The sequence below is a fragment of the Phascolarctos cinereus genome, unplaced genomic scaffold (assembly GCF_003287225.1).
Source record: "Phascolarctos cinereus isolate Bilbo 61053 unplaced genomic scaffold, phaCin_HiC Scaffold_2;HRSCAF=192, whole genome shotgun sequence".
Lineage (NCBI taxonomy): Eukaryota > Metazoa > Chordata > Mammalia > Diprotodontia > Phascolarctidae > Phascolarctos > Phascolarctos cinereus.
The window spans coordinates 299731307-299747077 of NW_027555625.1; the positions used below are offsets into that span (position 1 = coordinate 299731307).

The 15771-nt window shown below is 40.0% G+C and overlaps 1 protein-coding gene across 4 annotated transcripts in view; it reads left to right on the plus strand.

Moving 5' to 3' along the window:
* NR6A1 (nuclear receptor subfamily 6 group A member 1) overlaps window positions 1-15771 on the plus strand; it is a 281799-nt gene that overhangs the window by 221485 nt on the left and 44543 nt on the right. For all 4 annotated transcript variants that reach the window (XM_020967569.2, XM_020967571.2, XM_078150130.1 and 1 more), the window contains one exon: window positions 11645-11887. In XM_020967569.2, coding sequence (XP_020823228.1) covers window positions 11645-11887 — 243 coding nt within the window. The remainder of the gene's footprint in view (window positions 1-11644; window positions 11888-15771) is intronic.

A 15771-nucleotide genomic window follows, 5' to 3' on the forward strand; every position in this document is an offset into this window, starting at 1 on the left:
CATGTATACTTCAATCAGTCAACAAGTATTTATTAAGCATTTGCTGTATGCCAGGCACTGTGCTAGGTGCTGCAAATAAAAGTACAAAGGATGAAACATTCTCTATTCGCAAAGAGCTTTTGTTCTAATGGAGAGACAGCAAATATGTACAAAAATATATGCAGTGTGAATAAATACAAATCTATGCAGAACAGTTAAATGCAAGGAAGTTTAGGAGGAAGAGCATTAAGAGTTGGGAAAATTAGGAAAAGTTTCATGCAAAAGATAGTGCTTAAGCTTAATTAAACTTCCTAAGGGAAGAGAGAGACTCCTTGGTATAGGTAAGGAAGAAGTGCATTCCAGTCACATGGGATGGTTAGGGCAAAGGCACTGAGAGAAGAGGAAGACTTGGCTAGGTGGTGAATGAGAATGATTTGCAATGAGAATGAAAAGATAGGGTTAAAACAGATTATGTAAGTTTTCAAAAGCCAAACTGAGGAGTTTATCCTAGAGACAGTTAGGAAGCCACTGGAGTGGATTGCACATAAGATTCATATGGTCAGATCTGTATATGATAGCTTTTCAAATGCCCCTGGGCTTTAGTTTATAGGAACATAGGATTTAGAGTTGAAGGGTGACCTTTGAGATCGTCTACTCTGATTCATTCATTTTACAAATATGAAAACTGAGGCTCAGGGAAGTGACTTAGAGGTGTCTTTCCTAAAATTTGACAAAAGTTGGGCTTTGACAAGAATTGGCCTGATTATTGGGCTCTGACCAGTGGTTTTGAATGTCTTTTGTATTTCCTAATCTACTACACTGTTTCCTAGTCTGCTAAGACATGATGACTTTTTGTTGATGCCAGATATGAAGCATACTGTTTAAGTGAGAATGTTTGAGGTAAAAGAGAGAAGGCAGGAGTCTTCGAGGTAATACAATAGCCACACACCACATAAAAAGAAGTATGTCTGTTCTTTGATCTTAGTTCTGTTCTTCATTAACTACAGTTAAAAGAAACCCATGACGCAGTCATGGGAAACTGTGCAGGCACTTAATAGGTCTGTACTAAATGTTGTTTACTTTGAATCAAGCCTTTACTTCTGATGCTAATATTGTATGAGGAGGGGGGGTAGAATCGTATCAAGGAAAAGTCTGGGGAGCAATAAGGTGGGATGGTAGGTAGCAGGGAGAGGTAAGCTACAACAGTTATAACCAAACTTTTATTTGGGATCAACAGACATTTGAGGAGTTTTGCACCATTCTAATGCTTTTACTAAACAATAATATATACTATGGACATGCCATATTATCATATGAAGATAGGGACCATGTTTTATCTAAACTGGTATCCTCCAGCGTCCCACGCAGAGTTTTCCACATGGTGTATGCTTAATAAATGTTTGAATTGAATAGTGGCAAGAATGCTACGTTTGATTTTTGAGGCTCTGAGTCTAAATCCTTAGATGTCATTTCAACCTATTCATTTTACAGAGGAGGAAACTGAGGCCTAGAGAAATTGTAACTTGACCAAGGTCACACAGGTGATAAATGGCATAGCCAGGACTTAAATCCAAATCTAGCTTTCTTTCCACAACATGTTCTCCCCTAAGATTTTGCTGCGTCTCAGACATCATCTCCTCCTCTCCATCTTGGATAAAACAAAATAGACAGTTGTACTGGATGGACTCTTCTGACTCTAAATCCTATGAGCCTATGAAATAAGTTGAATTAAGCCAAAATAAAATCTACAACATTCAATCAGTGTAGGGTTTACTCTCTGCTGATATAGATAGTGACTTGCCCATACCTCAGTAGATGGTCTTACTGGGTCTGGGTGATGAAAATATTGTTACTTAGTGACCAGCCCTTTGGTGGGTTGGATTAGGAAGACAATGCTATACAGAAGAAAGAGTGCTGGAAGTAGTATTTAAGGACCTAGATTCAGATCTTGACTGTAACTTCTTATCTGTGTGACCTTAGTCAAGTTCTCTTGGCCTCAATTTCCTCATCTGTAAAATTAGGCTTTTTGGACTAGATGGCCTTTGATGTTGTTTCCATCCCTAAATCTATTATTTTATGATTCTGTGAATAGACTGGACTTGTCCTCAAAGCCTGCTTTGATTTGCCAGGACTTTGACTCTCTTGGCTTAGCCTCTGGGGACACAAAGCCATTTTCACACTATCTAAGATAAGTTATTAAAGGAGAATCTGATTTGAGGTTGTTCTTCCACAATGTTAATTACCATTACTGTAGTACATGGAGACTCTGCCTCCTATAAGATTATTTTCCCCCAAGGCTTTAATACATAAGGAAGTGTGCCTTCTTCCTCAAGTGCTAGACATAAAGAGTACAGACTGGTGGAGCTGTAGAACTACTCTGACAGTTTCATGAGTCATCTGGGACCAAACTTCATAATCCCTTACTACTAGTCCCAGGGATGTGATCAAGTCATAATTCCTTTGTTCCTGACCTATAAGTAAACACAGACTGGCAGAATTCTTATCTGTAAGTTTGTATATACCCACAAATACACAGTCCCCACTCTCTGGGCTATGCTTGGATAGACTGGTTCAGAGGGAGGCATAGAAATTCACAAATAATATTAACACAGGACAGGGTCCCAACATACTTCAGAATTGTTTTTTGTCTTTTTATCTCAGCATCTACCTTGGACTTCTCAGGTGCTTAATAAATTTAATTGAGTTGAGGGAGACTTCCCTAGATCACACCATTCTGCTGGACTTGCTCCTTGAAATTTGTTATTATTGAAATAAGCAGACAAAAGGTTCAGATCCTCAGTGTCAGAAGTACCTGGGTGCTGATTGTAATAGAACCTGCCTTAAATAGGACTGCCTATATGATTCCTATCATGTACCTGTGTATTCATTTGAAAGCATTTTTTTCTGCTTCATATTGCTTGATGAGCAGTGGCTTTCACCAAGTTCACATAGACTTATTTACCTATTGTGAGTCACTCAACAAGCATGTATTAAGTGCTTACTATGTGCCAGGCACTGTGCTGAGCACTGAGGATACAAAGAAAGGCAAACACACATCCACAGTCCCTGTCCTTAGAGACCTCACAGGGTAATGGGAGAGATAACATGTAAACAACTATGTATGTATAGGATAGATAGAGTAGATGGAAGGTCAAAGGGAATCTTGGGGGAAGTCGTCTAAGATTCTTAAAGGGAACTTACAAGCTATGGAGAGGATAGAGAAAGATCTTTTGTGGAAGGTAGGATTTGAACTATCTTAAAGGAAGCCAGGGAAGCAAGTAGCAGGGGTGAGAGCATTCCAGGAAAGAGGGACAGGCAGTGACAAGGTGAATATTATCTGTGAAAAAACTAGAAGGCAAGTGTTATTGAATCATAAAATATGTAGTGGAGGGTAATGTGTAAGAAGACCAGAAAAGGAGTGAGGGACCAGGTTGTGAAGAGCTTTAAACACCAAACAACAAATTGTATTTGATCCTGGAGGTAATAGGGAACCTCAGGAGTTGGAGTTACAGGTGAGAATGCTGTGGTCAGACCTTGCACTTTCAGAACAACACTGGCAGCTGGATGAAGGGTGGATTGGAGTGGGGAGGGGTTGAAGACAAGGAGAGGAATCAAGAGGCCATTTCAGTAGTATAGGAATGAGACGATGAGAGCCTGAACTAGAGTAGTGGTTGAGGAAGTGGAGAGAAGTGGAGAAATGGCAAGACTTGGCTACACATTTGATATGTGCAGTGATTATGAGCGAAGAGTTGAGGATGACCCTAGGTTTTTGAGCCCAGGTTACTGGGAGGATGATGGTACCCCCTTGAAAGTAATAGTAAAGTTTGGTAGAGCCATACCCCAATAGATAAATAGTCAAGGGATGGGATTAAGCAGTTTTTAGAGAAAGAAATCAAAGCTGTCAATAGCCATATGGAAAAAAATGCTTTAAATTACTAATAATTAGAAAAATGCACATTAGAACAACTCTGAGGTACCACTTCATACCCATCAGATTAGCTAAGATGATTTAAAAAAAGGAAAATGAGGGGCAGCTAGGTGGTGCAGTGGATAGAGCACCAGCCCTGGATTCAGGGACCTGAGTTCAAATTCGGCCTTAGACACATAACACTTACTAGCTGTGTGACCCTGGGCAAGTCACTTAACCCGATTGCCTAACCAAAAAAGGAAAATGACGAATGCTTGAGGGGGTGTAGGAAAATAGGTAGACTAAATGAACTCATGGTAGAGCTGTGAACCAGTCTGACCATTTTGGAAAGTAATTTGGAACTATACCCAAAAGGCTTAAACTTGATCCAACAATGCTGCTACTAAATCTGTATCCCAAAGAGATCAAAGAAAGATGAAAAGGGCCCATATGTACAAAAATATTTATAGTAATTATTTTTGTGGTAGCAAAGAATTGGAAAAAGAAAGGATGCCCATTAACTGGGGAGTGGCTAAACAAATTATGGTATATGAATGTGGAATACTGTTGTGCTATAAGAATAATGAAGAGGGTGATTTCAGAAAAATTTGGGAAGACTTGTGTGAATTGATGCATGGTGAAGTGATGAGAACCAGGAGAGTAATTTATATAGTAACAGCAGTGTTATAAAGATAATCAACTCTGAAAGACTTAATAACTGATCAACACAATGATCAACCACAATTCCAAGGGACTCATGATGTTACATGCTAGCCACTTGTAGATAAATGGAATCAGAGTGCAGTTCCAAGTGTAAACTGGTGAAGGTATAAACTAGTCTAACCATCTGGAAAGCAATTTGGATCTATCCAAAAAGGTATTAAACTATCCATACTTTTTAATCCAGCATTACTTCTAGTCCTTTTTCTTGCTTTTCCCCCCCTTGGAAATGGCTACTGTGGAAATCTGTTTTGCGTGTGTTTACATATTTATAATGGATTTTATTTTTCTTGCGTTTTCAATGGGTGAGGGAGGTAGAATGAGGAGAGGGATGGAACTGAAAATAAAACAAAATTGAATTTAAAAAATAAAAAAATAAATAGGGTTTGAAAGAGAAAAAAATTGGGAAAGGTGAATATGATGAGTTAGATTTTTTTTTTCTGTGTTTCATTTGAGATACCTTTAGGGCATCAAATTTGAGATGTCCAAAAGGCAGTTGGTAATTTGAAATTGGAACTCATTGAGGTTAGGGTTGAATATATAGAATGGGAATCTTCTGCAGAGGTGATGGTTAAACCCACAGTAGTAGATGAGATCAACAAACATGATTGTATAGAGGGACAATAGAAGATGGCCCAGCACAGAGCTTTGACAGACAATCCACAGTGGGTAGGTATGACCTGGATGAAAATCCAGCAAAGGAGATTAAAAAGGAGGAGTTGGACAGGTAGGAAAATCAAGAGTGAGCAGTGTTATGAAATTCGAGAGCAAAGAGCATATCCAATAGAAGATAATCAACATAGTCAAAGGTTGCAGAGAGGGTGAGGAGGAGGATGATTTGGGAAAAAAAACACATTAAATTTTCACAATTAAGAGATCACTGGTGACACAAAAAAGTAGGGTACGTTGAATGGTGAAATTGGAAGCCATACTGCAGAGGATTTAGATTCAAGTGAGAGGAAAAGTGGAGACAGCAAGTACATCCAGTTTTGTCAAAGGCATATAGCTGAGAAGGGGAAGATAGCTACAGGAAAGAAACTAGCTGTGCTGGTAGAATCAAATGTAGGTCATTAAGAATGGAGGACACATGGAAATGTTTGTAAGCAGCAGGGAGGAAGCCAGTGGATAGGGAGAGAATGAGATGATGATAATGATGGTGATGATGATAGACACTGATGAGGGGTAGTCTACCAGAGAAGATGGGATGGGATCAAGGATGCATGTCTATATGTCCCCTCTAGGGGTTTGCCTTGGCAAGGATAAAGGCCACCTCTTCGGAAGATGTAGGGGTGAAGGAGGAGATAGAAGGTGGGATTTTAGTTGGGACTTGAAAAAAACCAGGGAAGTTAGGAGATAGAGATGAGAAAGGAAAGCATTGTAGGTATAGGGAGCAGCCAGAGAAAATGCCCAGAGCCAAGAGATATTTTGTTCATGAAACAGCAAGGAGGCCACAGTGTTATTAGATTGAAGGATGTATGGGGGGATGCAAAGTATAAGACTGGAGAGGTGGGAGGCAGCTAGGTTATAAAGAGCTTTCAGTGCCAAACAGAGGATATTCCATTTGATCTTGGAGGTACAGAGAACCACTGGAGTTTATTGTGTATGAGGGTAACATGGTCAGACTTGTGGCTTTAGGTGATCCACTTTGTGGCTGAATGGAGGATGGACTGGAGTGGGAAGAGACTTGTGGCAGGCTGACCCACCAGCTTGCTGTTGCAGTCATACGATCATGAGCTAATGGAGGCCTGCACTAGGGTGTTTGTAGTATCAGAGGAAAAAAGGTAACATATTTGAGAGATGTTGGAAAGGTGAAATCAACAAACCTTGGCAACAGATTGGGGGTGGGGGGAGCAAGGAGTGGAAGGGTGAGAGATAGGATAGGGAGGAGTCAAGGATGACACCTAGGTAAGCCTGTAAACTGGGAGGATGGTGGTAACCTGGAAAGTTTGGAAGGGGCAAGGATTTGGGGGGAAAGATAATGATTTCTATTTGGGACATGTTGAGTTCAAGAAGTATTCTGGATATCTACTTTAAGATGCCTGAAAGGATGTTGGAGATGTGAGAATGGAAGTCAGCAGAGAGGTATGGGCAGGATAGGTAGATTTGAGAATCAGCAACAAAGAGATGGTGATTAAATCCATAGAAGCTGATAAGGTCACTAATTCAAGTAGTATAGAAGGAGAAGAGGGCCCATGACAGAGCCCGTGATCTATAGGATCAGTGTATCTGTAGAACAAGAACCAGGAGAGAGAGGTATCCCAAAAGCCTAAAGAGAAGAGAGTATTAATAATCAACTCTCCTAGCCTTCAGTCCCTGCCATTACTGTGGAGGACACTACCATCCTCCCAGTCCCTCGAGCTCCCAACCTAAGAATCATGATGAATTCCTCATTATCTCTCAATCAACCCCATATTCAAGCTGTTGCCAAATCACGTCGATTCCATCTTTGCAACATCCCTGGAATACATCCCCTTCTCTCCTCTGACGCTGCCACCTCTCTAGTATAGGTTTTTATCACCTCACACCTGGATTCTTGCAGTAATCTGCTGGTGTGTCTGCCTGCCTCAAGTCTCTCCATTCCAATGCATCCTACATTCAACCACTAAAGTGATTTTTCTAAAGCAGAGGTCCAGTCATGGCACTGCCCTACTGAATAAACTCCAGTGTCTCTAGGATCCTGTTGTCTCTTGGATCAAATACAAAATGCTCTGTTTGGCATTCGAAGTCCTCTAAAACCTAGCCCCCTCTTACCTTTTTAGTCTTCTTACATCTTATTCCCTGACATGTACTCTGATCCATTTACACCGTTGAACAAGACATTCCATTTCTTAGCTCCAGGCATTTTCCCTGGCTGTCCCCCATGCCTGAAACACTCTCCCTCTTCTGTCCTCTCCACCTGCTGCAGGAAGCCTTCCTCAACCTTAATTCCAGGGCCTCCCCCTCTTAATTATCTCGTGTGTGTTGTGTGTGTGTGTGTGTATAAAACATACATGTGATATATATGGCATATAGCTTGCTTTGTTTATATTTGCTTGCATGTTGTGTCTCTCCCCCCCCCCATGAGATTTTAAGCTCCTTGAAGGAACTACCTTTGCTTCTTTTTATATCCCCAGTGCTTAGCAGAGTGCCTGGCACATATAAGCTCTTAAATGTTTATTAATTGATTGATCAGTGGTGTCATAGGCTGAAGAGAAGTCAAGAAGACTGAGGACTGAGAAAAGGTCATTGATTTGCGATTAAGATATCATTGGTAACTTTGGAGGGAACAGTTTCAATTGAAGGATGAGGTTGGAAACTGAATTGTAGGAGATTAAGAAGAGAATGAGAGTAGAGGTCAAAGAGTTTTGTCACAAAACGCAGGAGAGATATAGGATAGTAGTTAGGTGAGATAAAAGGATCAAGTACATGCTTTTTCAGGATAGGGGAGCATGGACATGTTTCTAGGCAGTAGGGAAGGAGCTAGTAAACAGGAAGAGACTGAAAATAAGTGACAGAGTGGGGATGACAGAGGGAGCAGTGTGTTGGAGGAGACAATAGAATGAATTGACATGTACAGATAGAAGAGTTTGTCTTGGTTAGAAGTAGGGCTACCTCTTTGTCTGAGACAGAGGTGGAGGAGGAGATAATGGGAGAAGCCATTTGAATAACTATGAATTGAGGAGGAGGGGAGAAGAGGGAGCTCTCAGTGAATGGCCTCAATTTTTCTCTGTAAAATATGAGGCAAAGTTCTCAGCTGAGAGGTGTGAGGAGGGGTGGCCATGGAAGGTTTGAGGAGGAATGAAAAGGTTTGGAAGAGACACTGTGAAGATTGGGAGAGTGAGTTTATAAAGGAAGTGTAGAAGGATTGCCTTGCAGAAGTGAGGACCCAGTGGAGGTTTTGTAACACACTAGTTACCACTTATTTAAGGATGATTGTCTTACAGATCAACAGCTAACCCAGGTCTTCACAACCTGTGGTGGGAAGATTTTTTCCTCTACATTTTTTGTGGGCCACCCGAAATCCTTTGGTGTGCCATAAGTGGCCCTTGGGCCACAGGTTGTGCAGGCTTGCACTAACCTTTCTCTTGAATTTCAATCCTGCATTTCCAACTCTTTGCTGGATATTTCTTACTGCATATCCAGAGGCACCTCAAATTCAAGAAAATGTCAAAAACAAATTCCTTTTCTAGTTTAAACCAGTTGCTCCTCCTAATTTAATTTCTTTTGAGGGTCTTTAGTCTCCTAATCTTGTAATCATAAAGTCATCTTTAAATTCCTCCTCCCTCACCTTTCTAATCTAATCCTTTCCATTCTGACTCCAAAATAATATCCTCTCTGTCCCACTGGTCTTGTAGTAGTAGTTCAAACCCTTATTGCCTGGACTATAATAATAACCTTCCTAAATGATCTTCTTGTCTCCAAGCCTTTATCCCCTCCAGTCCATCTTTCATCCACTGTTTGAGTAATTTCCTACAAATTTGACTGTAGTACTATCCTCTAGTACTACAGAAAGTTAAGTCAGAACAAGATGTAGGGAAAAAGATAATCAGTTTTGAACATGTTGAGTTCAAATATATTGAATGTCAGTAGGACATATAAGTTGAAATATCCTTAAAGAAGCTAAAGAAGCAGATCCAAAGTCAAGAGGTCAATGCCATAGATGAAATTTGGGGAATTGTCTGCACAAAAGTATAAAAGTAAAAGCTGAAGCTGTAGGAATTAATGAAATTACTATAGGGATGGTACAGAGAAAAGAGAAAGGCAAGTAGAGATGGGTGAGAATGAGCTAATGAAAGAGACAATAAAGTGGTCAACAGTTCAGGATATAAAAATAATGAACAGAATATAAATCTGAAGGTTAAGAGGCTCTAAATGTAGTCTTCCATTTCCTTAAGGGCAACTTTGAACAATTCTTTTACCTTGTAACAGTATTTCTCTCTTTAAAATATAGATGGTTATCACTTGTTCCTGCTTATTTCACTCATATATTATGAAGATAAAATTATGTTTAAAAAGAAGGAATGGCATAGAGAGGTAGAAGGAGAGAGGTATTTCATGCTGAGGGAGGAGACCATCTACAGTGGAATGGTCAAAAGTTGCCTGGACGTCAGGGAGGATGAGGTCTGAGTAAAAGAACATTGGCTCTGAATAGTAAGTCCATCAGTGACCTTAAAAGGAGCAGTTTCAGTAACATGGTGGGGGCAGAGTTGAGGAGAAAGTAGGTGTTGATGTAGTTGAGGTGTATTGGGTATAATTTAGTTGTGAGTCCAGGAGGCATGTTCATAGGCAAATGAGAAATAAACATTTCCACAGGAGGCTTGAAGATGCATGAGAAAGAAGATAACTATGTGAAGAAGATGGACTTTTAGTTATTCTTTTTTTCCCGAATTTATTAATTATTTATTTTGGTGTAGTGTTTGTTTTTTGAGTTCTGAATTCTCTGACTCCCTCCTGCAACTCCCCCATCTATTGAGAAGGCAAGAAATGTGGTATTAATTATACATGTGAATTTGTGCAAAACATATATTCATATTAGCCATGTTGCTTAAAAAAAAAGGCTAGAAAAATAAAGTGAAAAAAATATGCTTCCATCTGTACTCAGACTCATCAGTTCTCTGTCCTCTGGAGGTGGATAAGCATTTTTCATTGTAAGCTCTCCAGAACTGTCTTGAATGATTACACTGATTAGAGTAGTTAAGTCTTTCACAGTTTATCATAGTTAAAATATTGCTGTTAATGTGTTTAATGTTTCTCTGGTTCTGCTCAGTTTCTCTGCATCATTTCATGTAAGTCTTGGATCGTTTTTCTGAAACCATCCTACTCATCATTTCAGGACTTTTAGGAAATAGAGTATATTGAACCAAAGGCGGATGTAGAAAGATTAGCCTTAATGTGTAGTAGGGATATCTTCATCTGTAATTTAAGGAGAGGATGAAGGAAAAGGTGCTGCGTATGAGAAGTTTTCAGGACTAGAGCAGGGATACTAAGGACATCCCTGTCAGAAGTCCTCAGGCTTTTTAATGAAAGTCATTTGCTGTAAGTATTATTAGTGAGTTAGTAGTGAGAGGAGAAAAGATCTGAAGTAATAATTGTTGGAAATAAGGTGAAGTGTCTTTAGTGACAGGGAGAGAGACTGGGCCTGTGATTTCATTGGCATAAGGAGCAGGGTAGCAACTTTGACACTCAGTCTGTGTAACTTCCCCAGGGTTGTAGTAAGTAATACAAAGATTGTGTGTGTTAGAGGCAGGATTGAACTGAAGTCCTACTGTTTTGAATACCCTAAGCTGCCTCTCCTAAGGTGTCAATAAAGATAGAGTATGTAGGTCTTATAGGCTCTTTTGAGGACAGATAGTGTGGTTTTTGTTTCTTCATGTCTCCTACCATGAAACTCAGTGCCTTGAATGTAATGTCTTCACATAAGCACCTGTTGAATTTTAATTTTACCAGTGCATTCAGGCACCAGAGTTACTATGTACCAGAAAAACAATGCATTAGGGCAACAATACTGTATTTTGATCGACTCTGTCCCCTACATTTCCTGGTGTAGCTATTTAATTTGCCACTTAGCTAGTTTTTTTTAACCTTGGCTTCAACTGCTTATGGACACTTTTAACAGGAAGAGGAGAAGGAAATGTGGCTATTAAGCTATTGCTTCTTTTGAACTAAAGAGTAGATTGGCCAGTGTCTGGGAACTAGGAAAACCTATCTTCCCATCTCAGCACTGCTACTCACTTAATGACCTTGGGTAAATCCCTTCCTTTATCCATTTCTTTGTCTCCAAAATGAGAAGGCTGAGCTAGATGAGAGCTAAGATCCGTTTCCGACTTACCATTCAAGAGTATCTTTTAGCATTCTGTGTTCTGAGAGACTTTGCAGTCTCTTGTTGTACAGCTTGGACTTTCCCATAGGTTTTCTGAGTTTCCCAGAGTACATACCAGACTCTGGCATTTCCTTAAATCAGGTGGGACTCATGGGGGAAAGATACCTGTGGCAATACCACAGTCTTTAAATTTTTGTTTTAGTTCACAGGACATTTTTTAACATGAAGGTTTTTTTTAGTTTCTGTTCCAGATGATCGAGCTGAACAGCGAACCTGCCTTATCTGTGGAGACAGAGCTACAGGGTTGCACTATGGTATCATTTCCTGTGAAGGCTGCAAAGGGTTTTTCAAGAGGAGCATTTGTAATAAGCGGGTATACAGATGCAGTCGTGACAAGAATTGTGTCATGTCCCGGAAACAGCGGAATCGATGTCAGTATTGCCGCCTGCTCAAGTGCCTGCAGATGGGGATGAACAGGAAAGGTAAGAGAAACCCTGTGAGCACACAAGTACCCTTCCAGTGTTAGGTTCTTTCCAATACACAATGTCCGTGTTCTCATAATCCATGTGCTAATTATGGAATTTAAGAACTGGATAAGATTAAGAACTGGATTAGAAGTATTTAGTACAAATGTTTGATGATATCTCCAACAAATAGTTTTATAGCCTTTGCTTGAAAACCTTTTACCTCCTAGGAAAGCTCATTCCAATTTTGGTATTGCTTTCATCATTAGCAAGGTTTTCCTACTGCCAGCTAAAATGTCCCTCTTTACAACTTGAAACCTCTGTTCTCAGTTCTGACCTCTAGGACCAAGCAGAATGAGCATAATCCCTTTTCCACGTGACAGCTCTTCATATACTTAAAGGCAACACCTTTGTGGGCTTTCTAGGGGTTCTTTGCAGATCCTTCAGCTGATCTTCATTGTGCATGTTTTCTAATCCTCTTATCATCTTGACCATCCTCTTCTGGCCATTCCCCAGTTTGTCTTGTGTCTTTTCTAAAATTTGATTCCCTGAACATTGTATTCTTGTGTGGTCTGACCAGTGCAGAGTAAGCTGACACTATTCTCTCTCTTAATGCAACCTAGGATAACATTAGCTTTTTTGGTTACTGTGTCATATTGTTGATTCACACTAAGCTTATAGTCCACTACAATCCTTGATCTTTTTCATAAGACCTGCTGTCTAGCTATACCTTCTCCATTGTGCATTTGTAAAATTGATTTTTGAATCTGTGCCGTACTTTTTACATTTATCCTTATTAAACTTCATTAATTTGGCCTATCAAAATCTTTTAGGATTCTGACTTTTGTCCGATTTGTTAGCTAGCCCTATAAGCTTCATGTCAGCTGAAAATTTGACAAGTATGTCATCTATGCCTTCATACATGATCTTTGGGGCACCCACAACTCCTTCCAGGTTGACATCATTTTGTATCTACTTCTCTCCTCCTCCTTCTACTTAATTTCATGGACACCAGGAATGCCTCCCAGTGAAGAACCTGGTTAAAGAAAACTTTGCCAGTGCAGATCAGCAGCTATTATGCAACATAGAGTCTTAGAGAGCTAACTGGTATTAAGTGACTTGCCCAGCATCACACAGCAGGTATATGTCAAAGTAGGACTTTCCTCCCTACACAGAGTAGGTTTTCCTCACTTAGAGGCCTGTTCACTATCCATTACACCATGCTACCTCTCCCATTTTAAACTCTAGAATAGCATACAAAACCTTATAATATGCTTTGCTAAGATCTCAGTAAGCTATGCCTATAGTATCCACTTGCTATACCAATCTACCCTGTGAGATAAGGAAATGAAATTAATCTGGCATGACCTGCTAGGCATGCTTTTAATGATCACTGTTCCCTTTCTGAGTGTACAGAAGTCATCTTCTTAATATGTTCTTGAATTTTGCCAGGAAATAAAAACTCTAGCTCACTTGTCTCCAATTTGCAGATTCTACCCTCTTCCTTTCCCCCCCTTTTTTAAAAAATTGGGATGTTTGTCCTTCTCCATTCCTGCAACACCTCCTCTTTTCTCTGTCTTGCAGAGATTGATAATAGCAACTCAGAAATTACATCTTCTCAAATATAATTTTTACAAGACTGGTGACTTGAAACTCATTGAGAACTGCTAGATACTGTTGGACTATTTCCCCCCTTATCTTGGCTTTTTACTCCCTGTGAATAATTTTTGATCTGTCCTTTTCAATCCAAAGATCATTCTCCTTGGAAAATAAAAGCAGAATAAAAAAAGTTGAGTAGTGTCGCCTTCTTAGCTTTTTCTTCACAGCCTGTCTGCCCTAAACAGCAGCATTATCCTTCCTGTGATCCTTTTCCTTGTCCTTCATTCCAAATTTCTTTCTGTTTTTAGTTTTCCTTGCTAGCCTCAGCTTATCCTGTATGTTAGCATTGCAGATGCATTCTTACTAGGCCCGCTTTTCCTTTGTGTCCATCTTGAGTTATTTACACTCACTCCTGTATTCTGTGCAAGCCTTTTTAAAATCTGAATTTGATGAGCTGCCTGTGTAACCACACTTTTTAGTCTTTTGGGGGCAGTGCCTGCTTTTCCTCGTCATTGGAAGAATTTCTCTTGGGCCCTCAGAACTTTGTTCTTAAGAGCTTCTCAGTCCTCTTGAGCCAGCTTCCTTTGTCTTTGCTTCTGCTGCTGAATCTTTGAAATCTTCTTCCACAAGTTAGAGTGTCCATGTACCACTCTCTCTCCTTCCCTAGCACAGACTCTAATGAAATGGTCATGTACTTCCAAGGTTCCTGTTTTTTTCTAATTCTTTGTTAGAATTAGGTGTCGAATAAGCATTTCCATTGTTTCCTCTTTCACCTCTTGAAGGATGAAGTTTTCACTAAAGAAGTTCACATATTTATCAGCTGCTCCAGTTAGTATAGAATGAGAGAAAGAAAACACCCCCAATACCTAGAGAGTTGAAGTTCCTAAACTGCTCATCTAATTCTTCATGTCCAAGAGGTCTGTAGTCACCTCCTCTAGAGCATCACTTCTTTTTCTGTATCTGTTGCTCCTCACCCAAATGCTTTTCTAAAGTCCCTTCTATATACATTAGCTTGTGTACTACGGAGTCCTTTTAGTTAGTTCTTGATGGTCTCTACTCTAAGTCCTTTCCAGCTCTAACATTTTGTTGTTATGAATTTTTTTTCAGGTTCAGTGTTCTCTGTTCTAACATTCTGTGTGCTAAGATTCCTTGCAGGGGAACTCATTAGGCAGCCAGTAATTGCCTGGACAAACGTTTCTTAAGTGCCCTCTATCTGTAAGGGACTGTGCTTGGAAAATACAGATCAATACATCAATAAGAGACATAATCCTTCCTCTCAAGGGCCTCATAGTAGGGGAATAAAGACATATGCCCAGGCAGCTGTGATGTGGTAGAAGAAATACCCAATGTGGATCCAAAAGACTAGTTCAAATCCTGCCTCATTTATCCGCGGCCGAAGAGACTTTGGGCAAATCACTTACTCTCTCTGGGCCTCAGTTTTCTCCATCCCCATCTCCAATGGGTTGCCAAGTCTTATTAATTGTGCCTCTATAATATCGTTCAAATCCTTCCCTTCTCTTCACTTCTATATTTACTACCCAAGTCCTAGCCTTAATCACTTCTCCCCTGAAGCATTGTAATTACTTCCTAGCTGATAACCCTGTTCACTTTCTTCCCCTTCTACACAGGTCTCTTCCCCCCCCCAAAAAAAATTTAAGGAACAAGTCTCATCACATCACCACTTTGCTCAGAAATCTTCTCTGGCTTCTTATTAATGCCTCTGGGATTCATTGCAAATTCCTTGTCCTGATCTTTTAAAACCCTTCACAATCTGGCTCCAATCCAGTTTTCCAGTCTTATTGCATCTTTTCCCCCTAACTTGATCTTCTGTCTTCTGTCTCTGTACAAGCTGTTCCCATACCTGGAATATAATCCTTCCTCCTCTGTGCTGTCCTCACCTTCTTTCAGGGTTTTGTTCAGATTTTACTTTTTCTGTGGAAGCTTCAGTGACTCTTCAATTGTTAGTGCTCTCTCCTCAAATTACCTTTTATGTATTTATTTGTGTACCTCTTGTCTCTCCCTCTTTCCCTTCCTTCCAATGCCCCAGTAAACTCTTGGCAATCAGGACCTATTTTGGTTTTGTCTGTGTATCCCAAAGACCATACATATAGTAGGCATTAATTAAATATTTATTGAATTGAACTGAAATCATGCCTACTCTACAGAATAGCTTGCAGAAGTATTGGGGGGATCTACTAAAATCAGGTCAATAAAACTCCTTATAAACTATAAAGGACAAGATATATCCCTTCCTTCTCACTTTCCCCACACCCCAGTGAGCTCCTAGTGTAGTAGGGTAGAAA